Genomic DNA, 18,939 nt, shown 5'->3' with positions numbered 1-18,939 from the left:
CTCTCCTAGTCACCATTGGTCTGGTGGTCTAGTGGAGTCCCAACCCTCCCCAGACCTCTCCATTCCTCATAGGAGACAGGAGTGATGTCTATTTGCTTCTGCCTCTGGACACCATCATATTCAAAATGGCAGTGCTTGCCCCACTTGGTGCATCTTGGGCTGTATCGGGCAGGACCTAACTATGATATAAGGATTTTCCTTGGTGGTTGTGGTAGTGGTGGTTGAGGGAGAGGGGAATCAGGGCAAACTTCTAGTATAAAATTGCTTGGGCGAATATGAATGCATAAGTATGACTGCCGAGTGTGTGCACTTATATGCTGATTACCAAGGGTCATAGATTACTTGTAACAGCAGCAAAGTAGTGATATATGCATGTATTTGATATAATAGACACATGTGGAGGGCAAATCTATAACAGAGCACCTAGGATGGGCCTATTCTATAGAAGAAAGTGCTTACTTTCCTTTATAGAATACTAGCAGAACAGATAAAGTATGCCCCTGTCATTTAAGAGTGAGCACTTATGCCACCCATAGAGCCAGAGATATGTACATAACTTACAGTATGCCATAAATTATGTGTATAAGTGGCCCATATCATGTATCGTATGTAGAAAGGCTTTATAAAATATTGCCAGAATTAGTGCAGCCTGATCAAATAGGCTTTGTGCCTGAGATGTACGTCTAAGTAAATGTCTTGAGAGCCTTGAAAGTTTTACAAGAATGACCAATCTTATCATAGTTATTCTTGACAAAGAGAGAGTATTTGACAAGATCATGCTATAATGTCAAGCCTTAAGATACATTTCTATAATATTTTGTTTTGCCCCTTCTTATTTCAACAGTTAATCTGAATAAGAGAAATGGAAAAGATGAATCACACCAAGTTTACACAATTCATCATTCTGGGTTTCTTTGAGCTGGCTGACATGCAACTCCTCCTTTTTCTTATATTTTTGATTATTTATCTGATGTCCTTGACAGGGAATCTGCTTATTATATTCACAGTTTGCTCTGCTTCCAATCTGCATAGCCCCATGTTCTTCTTTCTCATCAACTTGTCTATCCTCGAAATCTGTTATGTGACAGTCACAGTTCCTAAATTGTTAGCAGTACTCATAGCACAGAATAAGACCATTCTTTTCATACATTGTATGATACAAATGTACCTCTTCCAGGCCTGCACAGATGTTGAGTTCAACCTTCTCACCGCCATGGCCTATGATCGCTATATTGCCATCTGCAATCCTTTACGTTACACCATCATCATGAACAAGAAAGTCTGCATAATTCTAGCCACTGTTTCATGGATAATTTCATTTATAAACCCACTTCCTCATGTTATTTTAGTATCACAGTTATCTTTTTGTAGGTCTAATGAAATTAATCATTTCTTCTGTGACCTCACAGCATTGATGACCCTTTCATGTTCAGAGACCAACATCATTGAAATTATAACTTATATTGAAAGTCCCTTTGTAGGTTTTACTCCATTCATACTAACAATAATGTCTTATGTGTACATTGTTTCTGCTGTATTAAATATCCACTCAGCTAAGGGTAGACAAAAAGCCTTTTCGACCTGTTCCTCCCATCTTACAGTTGTTCTTTTATTTTATGGAACCACTATAGGTGTGTATATGAGACCAAAGTCTTCATACTCTATGGACTTTAACAAACTATTTATTGTACTGCATATAACTGCAATTCCACTGCTCAACCCTTTGATTTATAGTCTTAGAAACAAAGAACTGAAGGAAACTTTATGGAAAACCATCAGAAGAAGTATTTTTCTTCCAGAATTAATAAAATAATGCACACAGTGTGGGTATTAATTTCACAAGAGGGTGCCTATGTGAGATGTCAAATAAAATGTCTGTAGCAAAACAAGCACAGTAGGGTTGACCAAGCATCATAGTGTTGACCAAATGGTTAAGGGTAAGGAAACCTGGTATATAAAAAAGTTTTTATTGAGATGAAAACATGTCAGTTCTGAAATCATAAGTTCTAACCCACTGCTCGATGACTTTTGACACTGTAGACTTCAGAGCATTCTGCAACAACTTTGTGTTATAGCAATTATGTTTTTGACATAGCTCCCTACCAAGGTAAGGGAGCTAAGTACCTGGGGGCAATTTCTGAAGTCCACTGCAGTGCCCCCTAGGGTGCCCGATTGGTGTCTTGGCATGTGAGGGGGACCAGTGCACTACGAATGCTGGCTCCTCTCACGACCAAATGACTTTGATTGGGTGGATTTTGAGATGGGCGTCCTCAATTTCCATTATCGCCGAAAACCAAGGACGACCATCTAAAAAACGACCTAAGGATGACCATCTCTAAGGTCGACCTAAATTTCATGATTTGGGCATCCCTGACCGTATTATCGAAATGAAAGATGGACGTCCATCTTGTTTCGATAATACGCGTTGCCCCGCCCCTTTATGGGGCTGTCCTGCGAGGACGCCCTTATGAAAACCTGGGCGCCCCGTTCGATTATGCCCCTCCACGTTAAGTAACGTACTCAGTACATAACACTGGGTTAAGTTCAGAGCATTTGCGTAAATATCTCATAAAGAGTCAAACCATTACCAGTCTGTATGCACAAAGGCAATATTATCCACGTCTATCCAAGTAACAACATATTTCCCATTTTTTATGCAACTTACATTGGTTTAAAGTTCTTTCATTGATACACTAGGCTTTGGAAAACTAGCCCTTTCTTACCTGAGTTGTTTTAAATGTTTACAAACATTCTCGCTCATTGAAATCAGTTGGAACCCACTTAGGACTGTATTCTATAAATTACACCTAAATAATTTGGCACTGAAAAAACCCCGCTTAAGCGTTATTCTATAAGCTGTGCCTAAATTTCAGTGCAGTTTATAGAATTAGTGCTTAGGCGCAGAGGTCATGCATAAATATAGGCACGTTCATTTGCACAGACAAAAATGTGGTACAAATATCTGCACATAAATGTTATGCATGTTGTCCCCTTATTCCATAAATCCACATGTAGTTTGAATCCATACACATGCTTTGCCCAGAAATGACCTTGATCCTCCTATTTCTGCGCCACCTTTTTGGGCCATATGTAAAATTTAGACATGGATCTGGCACCTAAAGTTAGGCACGTACATTTCAATTAAATCTAATTAGTGCCAATAATTGCTTGCTAAAAAGCCAATTATTGGCACTAATTGGCTTGTCATTCAATTAAATTGCATGTGCAAATTGAGTGCATGGATTTGTGCAGGCTATTTTTGGTGACCTTTATAGAATTAGGGGGCTAATGTCAGTGTCTGTGATTCAGAAAATGCATCACATTAGAAAACACAGTTAAAAACTTTTTTTGTTATCACAGGTATTTTATATTGCTCTTTGGATATGCAATGAACTTTGTTGAGCTGTACATTGGCAGAATTGGTGAGGTGTTATTGAAATTGTCTGGCCATGTTTTACATCTGTGTATGTTTTTAATTGGTGATTGAATTATGTGTGCAATGCTTGTAAGTCACATAGATCTAAAATGCTATAAATAAATTACATAAATAAATAAATAATCTGTTCCATAAGCCACACTTGCATCAACATGGTATAGCAGCTACTTTAAGAAAGAATGAACAACTACTATTCATAAACCCTCATATTCACCAAATCCATCTATTATATTATATAGCCTGTTAACTTGACCCTATGCTCCTAAACTGAAATGCAAGCCCAGACAAACCAACAGACTTCATCTACAGGAGCTGAATAATATCATTCACATCCAATCCAATGGATTGCCATAAGAGGACAGAAAATCAATACTGCACAGTACTTCACCAGACTACAAGCAGGCTTCAGTTCTAAAGTCCTGAGGATCACCCATAGAGCAAAGCCAGTGAGTAGATTAGCAACCATAGTGATGAAATATCCAAGAGAAAACAAGTGGAAACCACACAGACAGAGTGAATAACATGTATAGCCGTGCAGACACTAAACTGTGTAGTAAAGTGAGAACTATCCTGGGTATCTCTGCAGCGTTAAACACACCAGTAATCCATGACTGAGTATTCCAAATAATCCATACCATTCACACACACTATAGTCTTCGCTGTCTTTTGTCCCCTTCAAAGATAAGAATATGAGCAAACAGAGGGACCCATGCAGAAAACTTCCCACATAGTTAACATGGGCGTAATACAGGTTTGGCATGGGATAGTAATGCAGGAAGGATTTCAGCATAGGTGTTTACTTGAGTGGAAACTCTTACATCAGATCACTTTAAAATTTATTTAAAAAGAAAAGCAGTATAGCAAGTGTTAAATGAACATAAATGTATCTTAATCAAGTCATTAGCAACCTGTGACCATACAAGGAAAAAAATGTTTTTCCTGCATGATATATGTGGGAAACTATGCACCAAATACCTGACAGCATAAAAGGTTTGATTGAGCAGAGTGGGTGTCTAGAGGCATCCTCATTCTCACTCCAACCTGACACCCTGACCTGATTCTAGCTTCCTCACTCCATCCCTCAATTCAATCTGACCTGACGTGACACCCCATCCTCCAACAGTAAAAAATAAAATACAGTGGGGGAAATAAGTATTTGATCCCTTGCTGATTTTGTAAGTTTGCCCACTGACAAAGACATGAGCAGCCCATAATTGAAGGGTAGGTTATTGGTAACAGTGAGAGATAGCACATCACAAATTAAATCCGGAAAATCACATTGTGGAAAGTATATGAATTTATTTGCATTCTGCAGAGGGAAATAAGTATTTGATCCCCCACCAACCAGTAAGAGATCTGGCCCCTACAGACCAGGTAGATGCTCCAAATCAACTCGTTACCTGCATGACAGACAGCTGTCGGCAATGGTCACCTGTATGAAAGACACCTGTCCACAGACTCAGTGAATCAGTCAGACTCTAACCTCTACAAAATGGCCAAGAGCAAGGAGCTGTCTAAGGATGTCAGGGACAAGATCATACACCTGCACAAGGCTGGAATGGGCTACAAAACCATCAGTAAGACGCTGGGCGAGAAGGAGACAACTGTTGGTGCCATAGTAAGAAAATGGAAGAAGTACAAAATGACTGTCAATCGACAAAGATCTGGGGCTCCACGCAAAATCTCACCTCGTGGGGTATCCTTGATCATGAGGAAGGTTAGAAATCAGCCTACAACTACAAGGGGGGAACTTGTCAATGATCTCAAGGCAGCTGGGACCACTGTCACCACGAAAACCATTGGTAACACATTACGACATAACGGATTGCAATCCTGCAGTGCCCGCAAGGTCCCCCTGCTCCGGAAGGCACATGTGACGGCCCGTCTGAAGTTTGCCAGTGAACACCTGGATGATGCCAAGAGTGATTGGGAGAAGGTGCTGTGGTCAGATGAGACAAAAATTGAGCTCTTTGGCATGAACTCAACTCGCCGTGTTTGGAGGAAGAGAAATGCTGCCTATGACCCAAAGAACACCGTCCCCACTGTCAAGCATGGAGGTGGAAATGTTATGTTTTGGGGGTGTTTCTCTGCTAAGGGCACAGGACTACTTCACCGCATCAATGGGAGAATGGATGGGGCCATGTACCGTACAATTCTGAGTGACAACCTCCTTCCCTCCGCCAGGGCCTTAAAAATGGGTCGTGGCTGGGTCTTCCAGCACGACAATGACCCAAAACATACAGCCAAGGCAACAAAGGAGTGGCTCAGGAAGAAGCACATTAGGGTCATGGAGTGGCCTAGCCAGTCACCAGACCTTAATCCCATTGAAAACTTATGGAGGGAGCTGAAGCTGCGAGTTGCCAAGCGACAGCCCAGAACTCTTAATGATTTAGAGATGATCTGCAAAGAGGAGTGGACCAAAATTCCTCCTGACATGTGTGCAAACCTCATCATCAACTACAGAAGACGTCTGACCGCTGTGCTTGCCAACAAGGGTTTTGCCACCAAGTATTAGGTCTTGTTTGCCAGAGGGATCAAATACTTATTTCCCTCTGCAGAATGCAAATAAATTCATATACTTTCCAAAATGTGATTTTCCGGATTTAATTTGTGATGTGCTATCTCTCACTGTTACCAATAACCTACCCTTCAATTATGGGCTGCTCATGTCTTTGTCAGTGGGCAAACTTACAAAATCAGCAAGGGATCAAATACTTATTTCCCCCACTGTACCTCTCTTTTGGTATAGTTGGTCTCCTTCCCCTCTGATCCATCTCCACCTGCCCCTACCCCTAACATCAATACAAATGCCCTGTGGTCTAATGGACCCCCTCCCACCTGACTAGACCCCCCCCCCCCATCCCCAATTTGAAAAAAAAATCTCTTCCTCTACACCTCTTTTGAACCCACAGACCCATACCTCATAAGAATTACGTTTTGGAATTGGACTGTGGAACGTGTTTTGAGTTTTACCAACTGTGATTCACATTGCCAAAATGATAATGACCTGATCTATGATTCACATAACAAGGGTTGCTGGCTATACCATCATTACAAGCCATGCATAAACTAGTACAAGGCACTGAACTAGGCACAAGATCATGTACTGTTTCAGTTGCAAGATTAGTTATATGGAATACCTTATCACAGAGATGCATTTACAAAACAGATTAAAGTTCCCAAAAGCAATAAGCTATTCATTCCCACACAAAGAAATGGATTTGATTTGATAGTTATGTATGGATTTGCTATTCGCCAATGTTTTTCTGTTATCTGTCTGGAAAGACTCAAGTCAATATTCATCTGGGGCAGTCAGCATTTTTTTAAAACATGGTCTGTCATCCTTGAATATTGGACCTCAAAATAAGGATGAAGGAGGAGAAGAGGGTCTGATGCCAACCATTGCTCTAGAAACATCTAATCACTATCACCCTGAATTTTCTCATAACTCTGCATACACTCTCTCACTTTCTGGTCCCGCACCAGTTACATCTGTTCCATCTACTCAGTTACTTACCTTCTTTCCTCCATTCATTTTATCTTTATTTCAAAATGTCTTTGTAGTACACCAACAATCCAGTACGCCATGTATATGCAAACCAAGAGGTACACTCATAGTTCTGTAAACACAAAATATGGTACCACTACTCCCCAAACCCCTTCGAGTGTACCTTCCCCTTCTTATAACCAAGAGCATTAATATATTGGTATTGAAGGTAAAATTATGTATCATACCTGATAATTTTCTTTCCATTAATCATAGCAGATCAATCCATAGACTGGTGGGTTGTGTCCATCTACCAGCAGGTGGAGATAGAGAGCAATCTTTTGCCTCTCTATATGTGGTCATGTGCTACCAGGAAATCCTCAATATAGTCGATATCAAAGCTCCATCTGCAGGAATCACCAAACATAGAGAATTACACCCACAAAGGGACACTCCACCACCCAACCACCGCCGAAGCGGGGGGGGCACCCACATCCGCCGACGTGGGGGGAACTGGCATGTCCTGCTACCGCAACCGTGGGAGGAGCTGGCTTAACCCATCACCTCCAAAGCAAGAGGGAAACAAAGCTACCCTACTACCGCACGAAGCGGAAGGGAGCACTGACATAATTTAGTTATGACTCCAACCACCGTCAAAATGGGGGGGGGGGGGGGGGGGGGAAGAAGCAGCAGCTCACTGTAACACAAAGTTGTCCCAACTCCAGGGAAATCCAAGTGGAAGAACTTGAACTTGAAGTCCTCTTGAACAGGAACTGAAGTCTAAACTTGAACATGAAATATAACTGAACTAGAACAAACAGTACAGATATCTGGGAGAGACTATGGATTGATCTGCTATGATTAATGGAAAGAACATTATCAAGTATGATACATAATTTTACCTTCCATATCATCAAGCAGATCAATCCATAGACTGGTGGGATGTACCCAAGCAGTACTCACCCAGGGCAGGACATGGAAATCCCAGAACGTAACACTGATGCCCCAAATTGAGCATCGGCACGTGCTGCCACATCCAAGCGGTAATGCAGTGAGAAGGTATGAGCTGACGCCCAAGTCGCCGATCTGCAAATCTCCTCCAAGGAAACGGATCTGGACTCCGCCATAGAGGCCGCCTGTGTTCTGGTAGAATGAGCCTTCAGCTGGATAGGCGGCACCTTCCCTGCGGCCACATAAGCCACCGCAATCGTTTCCTTGACCCAATGTGCCAAGGTAGGCTTAGATGCCTGCAGACCCCTATGAGGGCCCGCGAACAGCACAAACAGGTGATCCGACTTCCGGAAATTGTTGGTCACTTCCAAGTATCTGATGACAACTCGTCTAACATCCAGGCATCTGAGAGCACGATACTCCTCTGGATAATCCTCTCTACGGAAGGAGGGTAGACAAAGCTGCTGATTCACATGGAAGCGAGAAACAATCTAGAGCAGGAAGGAAGGCAGTGGGCGGATAGACATTCCTGCCTCCGTGAACCGCAGGAATGGCTCTCTACATGAGAGTGCCTGGAGCTCGGAAACCCTCTTGGCTGAAGCGATTGCCACCAAAAAGACCGCTTTCAACGTCAGATCCTTCAGAGACAGCCGCGATAATGGCTCAAAGGGCGGCTTCTGCAAGGCCCGCAGCACCAGATTGAGATTCCACATAGGCATTATCGAGTGCAGAGGAGGGCATAGGTGATTAACCCCTTTGACAAAACGCACCACATCTGGCTGAGAAGCCAGGGAAGCACCCTTCAGGCGACTCCTGAAGCAAGCTAGAGCCGCTACCTGGACCTTAAGAGAGCTGAACGACAGGCCTTTCTCCAGACCTTCTTGCAGGAATGCCAACACCGAAGCAATTGGCGCCGTAAAGGGCGACAGGGATCCTGCCTCGCACCATGATGCAAAGGTATGCCATACCCTGGCGTACGTAGTAGAAGTAGAGCGCTTCCGTGCTCTCAGCATAGTGGTGATGACCTTGTCCGAGAAGCCCTTCTTCTTCAGCCGCTTCCGCTCAAGAGCCAGGCCGTAAGACCAAAGGGGGAGGGATCCTCCATCACCACGGGACCCTGATGTAAGAGACCCCGCTCCGCTGGAAGCCGCAGAGGACTGTCTATGGAAAGCCGGATCAGGTCCGCATACCAAGGGCATCTGGGCCAGTCTGGACCCACCAGGACCACCCGGCCTGGGTGTTTTGCCACCAGGCCAAGAATTCTGCCCAGCATAGGCCAAGGCGGGAACACGTAGAGAAGCTCCTGTACCGGCCACTGCTGGAGAAGAGCATCGACCCCCAGAGATCGAGGGTCCCGTCCTCTGCTGAAGAACCGCGGCACTTGGCAATTGGCCGAGGACACCATCAGATCCAAGGTCGGCATGCCCCAGTGCTTCTTGATCTCCAAGAACACCCGAGCAGACAGTTGCCACTCTCAGGGATCCAAGGTATGGAGACTGAGAAAGTCCGCCTCGACATTCAGGACTCCCGTAATGTGAGCCGCCGACAGCTGGTCCAGATTCGCCTCTGCCCACTGGCAGAACTTCATGGCTAGGGGGGCGCTCCTGGTACCTCCCTGGCGATTGACATAGGCCATGGCCGTGGCATTATCTGACAGGATTCGAACTGGCCTCAGTATCAGTACCTGAAAAAACGCTTGAAGCGCCAACCAAATGACCCAAAGTTCCAAAAGGTTGATGGCCCACTTTGCCTCCGCCGGCGACCATATCCCCTGCGCTGTCCTTCCCAGGCAGTGGGCTCCCCAGCCCGTCAAGCAGGCGTCCGTCATAACGACAATCCACTCCGGGGACGTGAGAGGCATGCCGGCTGACAACTTGTCTGACATCAGCCACCAACTTAGCGCCCTTCTCACCGCCGGGTCCAGGGGAAGGCGTACTGCGTAATCCTCCAAAACCGGAGTGCAGTGCCGCAGAAGAGAGCGCTGTAGTGGTCTCATATGGGCCCTGGCCCAGGGCACTACCTCCATCGTGGCCGTCATGGAGCCCAACAGTTGCACATAATCTCAAGCCCGAGGAGCTGAGGAGGCTAGGAACCGGCCCACCTGGGCCTGAAGCTTTAGGCTCCGGTTGTCCGGCAGGAACACTGTGCCCACTTGGGTGTCGAACCAAACACCCAGATACTCCAGGGACTGAGTCAGGCGCAGCTGACTTTTCTTCTTGTTGATGATCCATCCTAGGGAGCTCAGAAGAGCAATGACCCTGTCCATCGCTCTCCCACACTCCGCAAAGGAGGGGGCTCGAATCAGTCAGTCGTCCAGGTAGGGATGGACTTGCACTCCTTCCTTGTGGAGATAAGCCACAATGACCAACATCACTTTGTAGAAGGTCCGCGGAGCCGTAGCCAACCCGAACGGGAGGGCTCTGAACTGGAAGTGCCGGCCCAGCACTGCAAAGTGCAGGAAGCGCTGATGAGGCGGCCAGATGGGAATGTGCAGATAAGCTTCCTTGATGTCCAAGGATGCCAGGAATTTTCCTTCTTGTACCGCAGCAATCACGGAGCGGAGAGTCTCCATACAGAAATGCCGTATTCCCAAGGCCCGATTGACTCCCTTGAGGTTGAGAATAGGTCGAGAGGAGTCTCCTTTCTTTGGCACCACAAAGTAAATGGAGTAACGTCCTGTGCCACGCTGATCTATGGGCACTAGGACCACTGCCCCAGGGTGGAGCAAGTTGTCTAGAGTCTGCTGAACTGCTGCCACTTTGAGGGGAGACTTGCAGGGAGAGTTCACGAACCTGTCTCTCAGGGGCCGGCAGAATTCCAACTTGTAGCCATCTCTGATGACTTCTAGAACCCAAGCGTCTGAAGTTATCCTGGTCCACTCGCCCAGAAAAGAGGACAGCCTGCCTCCTATCTGCTCTGGGCCATGGACCAGGGCCCCGTCATTGGGTACAAGACCCTGGGGGAAGACCGGAGGAAGAACCTCCTGAGCGGCAGTCCCTGCGAAAGGAATGCTGCTTAGGGGAGAACGTCTGCTTGAAGGAGGAGGAGGAAGAGGAGCCCAACTTGCCCGGGCAATACCGATGGGCTTCTTGAAAACGGCCCTTAGAGGAACCAGGGCGAACACTGCTGGCCCTTGCCTTGACCTCCGGCAACCTCTTGCCTTTAGAACTGCCGAGATCCATCACGATCTTGTCCAGCTCATCCTCGAAGAGCAGCTTGCCCTTAAAAGGCAACTTGGCTAAGCGGGATTTGGAGGCATGGTCAGCTGACCAATGCTTAAGCCATAGCCATCGATGGGCAGAGACTGTCTGAGACATACCTTTAGCCGAGGCTCTCAAAACATCATACAGCAAGTCTGCCAAGTAAGCCAAGCCCGACTCCAGGACCGGCCAATCCGCCCTCAAGGAAGAATCCAATGGGGTGGCCCGCTGCAACACTGTCAGGCATGCACTGGCCACATAGAAGCCGCAAACCGAGGCCTGCAAACTCAAGGCGGCCGCTTCAAAGGCTAACTTTAAGGCTGCTTCCAATTTCCTGCCCTGTGAATCCTTAAGGGCAGAGCCACCTTCCACCGGCAAAGCCATCTTTTTTGTCACAGCAGTGATTAGAGAGTCCACTGCCGGCCAGCGCAAGGCCTCCTGTTCACCCTCTGGCAGAGGGTACAGATGAGTCATGGCCCTGGCTACCTTGAGGCTTGCCTCTGGAGAATCCCATTGAGCCGAAATTAGAGTTTTCATGGCTTCATGGATGTGGAAGGTCCTGGAAGGGCGCTTGGTTCCCAACATAATAGCGGAACACACCGAGACTGAGGGAGGGCCTTCCTCCGGAGAGGAAATGCTCAAGATGCTCATAGCCTGAACTAACAGGTTAGGCAATTCCTCTGAACGAAAAAGCCGCACTGCAGAGGGGTCATCCCCCCCATCAGGGCGAGGATCAGCCTCCTCCAAAGAATCCTCAAGGGACCTTTGGGAGAACTCAGAAACGCTGCCCTCATCTACATCAGAGGAGACAGAGTCCCCCAAGACCTGAAGATCCACCCGAGGGCGCTTGATCAGGGAAGCCTCTGCCCCCATATCTGACAGGGGAGCAGGAGCAGCGTTTTGCAGTTGAATGGCCTGATGCGGTAACAAAATAAACTCAGGAGAGAAACCCCCCTGTTTGTGCACCTCTGCAACCTGGGCCACAGCCCTAGAGGAACTCTCAACCTCCACTCCATAGAACGGGGGAGAGGCGCGCTGCACATCCAAAATGGCGTCTGGCGCGTCACTCCGCGAATGAGCCGTGCGGAAAGCATGGCGCTTAAACTTCGCCATCTTCTTACCGCTGCCCAACTCAAAGGCAGCCAAACCAGAGGCCGTCTGAGCTGCATGGGCAGCCGATGTCGGAAGGGCAGACATCGGGGGATGGGCGCCTAAGGCGGGAAAGGCCACCGATGCCCCAGCGGAGGAAAAACTGGCTAAATCAGAAAAGTCTAGAAGGGCGCCCAAAAAGGGCTTCTCTGCCTCCGATTCCCTTGCCTCCCCGCTAGCCGCGTGATTGCGGTCCGAGGAACGTTTTTCGCGCCCTTACCATCCAACGCCATGATCCACGAGGGAAAGGTTCGGGGAACCCCCTGTCTGCTAGGAAAAGGTAAAATTACCTGCTTCTTGCTCCGAGCTGCAATGAATTGGTGTCCCAGTGAGCAGCTGCAAGTAAAATCTTTTCTGCTTCAAGATTGTTATGTTTTGTTTTGGTTTTTTTTGGAGCCAGCAGGAGGGGGGAGAAAAGGAGGGACTTGGCACCACCAGGTTTGCATTTGCTCACGAAGAGCCCTCAACCCCAGGTACTCAACAAAGCCTAAGTAAATAGACGTGGAGACCAAGCCAGAGCTGCTGCGTGTGACCACATACCTGCTAGATAGAGAGAATACTGAGGATTTCCTGGTAGCACATGACCACATATAGAGAGGCAAAAGATTGCTCTCTATCTTCACCAGTCTATGGATTGATCTGCTTGATGATATGGAATTAAACACAAAACCGAAAGCAAACTTCTAGCACTACAGCCCATTCTCTCAATTCATAATCTCCCATCCACTCACATACTTATTCCTCTTGTCAGGCACAAACACCATCCCCTTGCTCATTCACTAGATGCCCTGTTATAGGCAAAACCCTACCTGCTTACACTGTCTTATGACTCCAATAATCCCCAACTCACCCAGTGACCTTTAACCAGTCACCCCCACACCCACTCAATCACTCAACCCCTCTACCCACTAACAACTTCTCTAGCTCTTCATTAACTCATTAACCAACTTTGTCAAACTCTCAAGCGAATTTTCGAAAGAGAAGGGCGCCCATCTTCTGACACAAATTGGGAGATGGGCGTCCTTCTCACAAGGTTGCCCAAATCAGCATACTCGATAGCTGATTTTGGGCACCCTCAACTGCTTTCCGTTGTAGGGATGACCAAAGTTCATGGGAGCATGTCGGCAGTGTAGCGAAGGCGGGACTGGGGTGTGCTTAGGAGATGGGCGTCCTCGGCCGATAATGAAAAAAGAAGGGCATCCCTGACGAACACTTGGGCGACTTAGTCCATTTTTTTTCATGACCAATCTTCAAAAAGGTGCCAAACTGACCAGATGACCACCAGAGGGAATCGGGGATCACCTCCCTTTACTCTCCCAGTGGTCACTAACCCCCTCCCACCATTAAAAAAAAGCTTAAAAATACTTTTTTGCCAGCCTCTATGCCAGCCTCAAATGCCATACTTAGGTCCATCGCAGCAGTATGCAGGTACCTGGAGCAGTTGTAATGGGTGCAGTGTACTTCAGGCAGGCAAACCCAGGCCCATCCCCCCCACCTGTTATACTTGTGGTGGTAAATGTGAGCTGTCCAAAACCCACCACAAACCCACTGTACCCACATCTAGGTGCCCCCTTCATCCCTAAGGGCTATGGTAGTGGTGTACAGTTGTGTTTTTTTTTTTTTTTTGGGGGGGGGGGTTGGGAGACTCAACACCCAAGGTAAGGGAGCTATGCACCTGGGACATTTTTCTGAAGTCCACTGCAGTGCCCCCTAGGGTGCCCGGTTGGTGTCCTGGCATGTGAGGGGGACCATTGCACTATGAACGCTGGCTCCTCCCACGACCAAATGGCCTGGACTTGGTCACTTTTGAGATGAGCATACTCGGTTTCCGTTATCGCCGAAAACCGGGGACGGCCATCTCAAAAATGACCTAAGGACGACCATCTCTAAGGTCGACCTAAATTTCATGATTTGTGTGTCCCCGACCGTATTATCGAAACGAAAGATGGACGCCCTTCTTGTTTTGATAATACTATTATTATTATTATTACATTTGTATCCCACATTATCCCACCTTTTTGCAGGCTCAATGTGGCTTACATTTCATCGTGGATATTGGAAATAGAAAAGAATGTACATTTGGTATTTACAGCAAGTTTTGGGTACAAGATGGTGAAATACATAATATTGGGAATAGAAAAGAGTATACATTGTTTTAGCAGCAGTTTTGGTTACATGATGGTGAAATACATGATAGTGTTAGAGTCAAAGGCATTTGGTACAAGAAGGTATGGGAGCAAAAGACATAAAGAACATTCCTGGATATCTAGAAGAAGGTAGAGTTACGCATGTTGTTCTTTATGATATATTTTGTCGAAGAGGTAAGTCTTCAGGAATTTGCGGAAAGTGATCACTTCGTAGACCGATTTCAGGTTACGTGGCAGTGAGTTCCAGAGCTGTGTACTTGTGTAGGAAAAGGTTGGCGCATGCATCGATCTGTATTTCAGGCCTTTGTATTTAGGAGGATGAAGATTGAGGAATGTGCGGGAGGATTTCTTTGCATTTCTGGGTGGCAGTTCTATTAGATCCGACATGTATGCTGAGGCGTCACCATGGATGATTTTATGGACCAAGGTACAGAGTTTGAACTTGATGCGTTCTTTGAGTGGGAGCCAGTGTAGTTTTTTGCGGAGGGGTGTTGCGCTTTCGTATTTTGGTTTGCCAAATATAAGTCTGGCAGCCGTGTTCTGGGCTGTCTGGAGTTTTTTGAGTATTTGCTCTTTACACCCGGCGTAGAGTGAGTTACAATAGTCCAGATGACTAAGTACCAGTGATTGTACCAGGTATCGGAAGACATTCCTTGGGAAAAATGGTCTGACTCGTTTTAGTTTCCACATTGAATGGAACATTTTTTTAGTTATGTTTTTCGCATGGTTCTCAAGTGTTAAATGTCGGTCAATGGTGACTCCAAGGATTTTTAGGGTGTCTGAGACTGGTAGACTTAGATTGGGTGTGTTGATGGTGGTAAATTCCTTCTTGTTGTATTGCGAGGTGAGTACCAGGCATTGGGTTTTTTCGGCATTTAGTTTCAGTCGAAATGCATCTGCCCAGGAGTTCATAATATGTAGGCTTTGGTTGATTTCGTCGGAAATTTCTCTTAGATCGTGTTTGAATGGGATAAAGATTGTTACATCATCAGCATATATGTATGGGTTTAGATTCTGATTCGATAATAACTTAGCCAAGGGTGTCATCATTAGGTTGAATATGGTCGGTGAGAGGGGGATCCCTGTGGAACTCCGCATTCAGGTGTCCATGTGGCTGATGTTGTCAAGTTTGATGTCACTTGATATGAGCGGGTGGTTAGGAAACCCTTAAACCATCTGAGAACATTACCTCCGATTCCGAAGTATTCTAGAATGTGTAATAAAATACCATAGTCGACCATATCGAATGCGCTTGACATGTCGAATTGTAGCAGTAGTATGTTGTTGCCGTTTGCTATCAGTTGTTTGAGTTTGGACACAAGCGTGACTAGTACGGTTTCCGTGCTGTGATTAGATCGAAATCCTGACTGGGAATTGTGCAGTAACGAGAACTTGTTTAGATATTCTGTGAGTTGTTTGGTCACCATGCCTTCTGTTATTTTGGTGAGTAGGGGAATGGATGCTACTGGTCTATAGTTCGTTAGTATTTTTCTTTGCATCCTTGGGTATGGGGGTGAGTAGAATATTACCCTTCTCCTTTGGGAAGAGTCCATTTTGTAGCATGAAATTCATATGGTTAGTTAGGTCCATTATAAATTGTTGGGGGGCCGACTTCATGAGGTTGTTTGGGCATATATCTAGTTTACAGCGAGATTTGGCAAATCTTTTAAGTGTCTGTGAGATAAGATCTTCTGGTAGTATGGTGAATTCAGTCCAGATCCTGTCTGCTGGGTGGATTCCGGGTTCTGGGTCTAGGCATTCTAGGAGTGTTGTATATTCAATTGGGCTGGCTGGTATTTTGAGTCGTAGTTTTATGATTTTTTCGTTGAAGTATCTCGCCAAGTCGTCGGCTCCTGGAGTGTTTTTGTTGTTGTTGGTGACTGGGGTTGTGTCTAGTAGTTTGTTCACGAGTTGGAAGTGTTTGTGTGTGTCTTTGTAATTTGGCCCGACTTCAGTTTTGTAGTATTGTCTTTTGGTTTGTCTTATGGCATATTTGTATTTCCTTCGAAGTAGTTTCCACGCGTTTAGAGTGGGGTCATCTTTTTTTTTGTTCCACGTCCGTTCCAATTTCCTAACTTGTGTTTTGAGTTTTTTCAGTTCTTCATTGAACCATGGTATTGAGTTTTTCCTGTGCGAGGTTCTAGTTTGAATTGGGGCAATGTTGTCTAGTATCAATTTGCATCTATTATCCCAGTTAGAGAGGAATTGGATTGTGTTTGTCTCTGTTGTCCATCCGTCAATGTAGATCTGTTGCCAAAATTCAGTTGGGTCTATTTTTCCTCAGGTTCCCCGCCCCTTTACAGGGCCGCCTTCTGGGATGCCCTCATGAAAACCTGGGTGCCCCATTCGATTATGCCCCTCCACATATCTCTATTCACTTTGTAAGGAGGTTGGAGGGTCTAAGCAGCTCAGGAGGAGGTATGGGGCCAGACTACATTCCCCACAAGGCCCTGAGAGAAGGGATCGGGGTGGTAGGTCCCAAAACCCGGTGTGGCCCCCACGTGGAAGGGAGGGGGAAAGGGACTGGAGAGAGCAGCTGCGATGGCAGGTGAGGGCCAGAAGGGGGAGCAGGGATGACAAAGCTCAATACCCGTGGGTTAGAAATCAGTACAAGATTCCTTCCACCTGGGAGGGGGAGGAGGTCTCCAACCAACAGCCTAGCAGAGAGGCAGAGTTAATGGAGTGTTTGGAGGAAGGGGAGGCTGGAGAGACCAACACACCAGGTTTGGAGGAACCAGTGGACATGGACTGTAATTGTACTTTGGGGCAGAGTTGCAGGGACTGAAGGCAGTGGGTGGTCACAGGAGTCAATTAGCTGTGTTGTGGGCGGTGTACTGCCATTCTGCAACCACCCAAGCAGAAAGACTTTTAAAACTGAAACCCAGGCTGTTGAACTGGGGGGAGAACTGGGATTTAAAGGGAAGTTTTTTTTCTTGTTGCTTTATTTTGGAAACCGAATGGGACTTTAACCCCTTGAACTGAGATTTGGTGGAGGAGGGGAAATAAACTGTTGGGAACTAAAAGCTGTGTTTTCTGGAAGGACTTTATTTGTGGACTGCTAAAGGGAGCCTACCACCCCTGAAGGTTTGCTACCGGGATTACAGTTATTACAGTGCCACCGCCGATGGGACTCGATTGAAGCTACCACAGAGCAGCCGGAGTGAAGCTGACAAGGCCACCCTTAGCAAAGCGAAGACCAGCGGTTACCCCAGGTAAGAGGTACCTGAAGGGGGATCAATGCTGGATTGAAGTGTGAAGCTAAGGGGGGAACACAGGTCATGCCAAGGAACCCAGGCGGGGTAGTGTAAAAGGGGAGTGGTGGGAGAAGAGCAGTACAAATTAGGAATTAAGAAAAAAAAAAAGTGGTATCGCACTTGGTGTTTTTGGTTTTCTTTTCAGGGTATTCCAGACCAGGCAGGATGGAGCAGAAAGAAATGCTTCACTGGATGGCTGCGCAGTTTCAGAAGCAGCAGGAGGGGGCTCAACAGGTCTTGCAGCAAGTGGTGGAAGCCGCCAAGGAACAGCATGTACCTCTGCTCGAGGCAGTGCAAGGTCAGATGCAAGCCATAGGGAGCCTGTTGGCTAAAGTTGCAGCCCCGGGTACAGTGGCCGGTTTACCCATGGGGGTAGGAACCCCTCTGTTTGGACCTTTTTCTTTGGGGACGAATGGGGGAGGGTGATCATGTGGATGACTTTATTGCTACATTTGAGAGGATCGCCAGGGCAGTGCAATGGCCGAAAGAACAGTGGGCGGTTCGACTGGCAGGAAGCCTAGCTGGGGAAGCTCTGGCTGCATACCGGGCCATGCCTGCGGACAGCTCCATGGATTATGAGCAGGTAGTGGTGGCCATTAAAAATATATTAGGTCTTACTAGAGACCATTATAGAAGACTTTTTAGGGAGACTACTACGGGGAGGGAAGTGCGGCCCCCGGGCTTTTGCCCAGAGACTGAAAGACTTAGCCTATAAATGGCTGGAGCCGCAACAGAAGACTGCAGAACAGGTGGTGGAGGAGATTATAGTGGAACAGTTTTTGTTTGCCATACCCACCCCAGTGCGTGAGTGGCTCATTAAGCAAGAGGTGCGCTCATTGGAAGGGGTGATTCATGGAGCTGAACTGTATTTTGAGGCAGGGAGACATCCTACTAACCCCTTCCTCCCTAGTAGCCAAGAGGGTAGGGGTCAAGGGGGAAGTACTCATGCCAATACGGGGACTGGGGGAAAGAGGGAGGAGGGTCGTAGGGACCCGGGTCCCAGTCCAGGGGGAAGAAGGTGTTTTAGATGTGGGAAGCCCGGCCACATGCTGAAGGAGTGTAGGGAAAGACTAGGTTTTGCGGGACATATGGTAACAGACCCCGAGGATTTCTTCTTCCTGGAGGTTCATGTGGGAGGGGTGACAGTTTAGACTCGGGGGCCAATCAGTCGATGATGTCCCGGGTCTTGTGGAATAGGATCCAGAGCACCGCCATGGGGGAAGAGGGCAGACAGTATGTAGGAATGATTCCGATTAGGTGCATACATGGGTCTTCAACCGCCTACCCTGTGTTCAGGATCCTACTAGGGAGCCCT

General features: G+C 46.8%; 1 protein-coding gene across 1 annotated transcript in view; it reads left to right on the top strand.

Annotated features, from left to right (window-relative positions):
* Window positions 1–862: 862 nt before the first annotated feature.
* Window positions 863–18,939, top strand: part of LOC115475028 (olfactory receptor 5V1-like) — a 31,470-nt gene continuing 13,393 nt past the window's right edge. The window contains exons 1-2 of the mRNA XM_030210767.1: window positions 863–1,559; window positions 17,770–17,970. Coding sequence (XP_030066627.1) covers window positions 863–1,559; window positions 17,770–17,970 — 898 coding nt within the window. The remainder of the gene's footprint in view (window positions 1,560–17,769; window positions 17,971–18,939) is intronic.

The sequence above is a fragment of the Microcaecilia unicolor genome, chromosome 7, assembly GCF_901765095.1.
Source record: "Microcaecilia unicolor chromosome 7, aMicUni1.1, whole genome shotgun sequence".
In the NCBI taxonomy this organism is placed as follows: domain Eukaryota; kingdom Metazoa; phylum Chordata; class Amphibia; order Gymnophiona; family Siphonopidae; genus Microcaecilia; species Microcaecilia unicolor.
The sequence above is the reverse complement of the archived record's forward strand: the minus strand, read 5'-3'. Positions and strand labels throughout refer to the sequence as shown.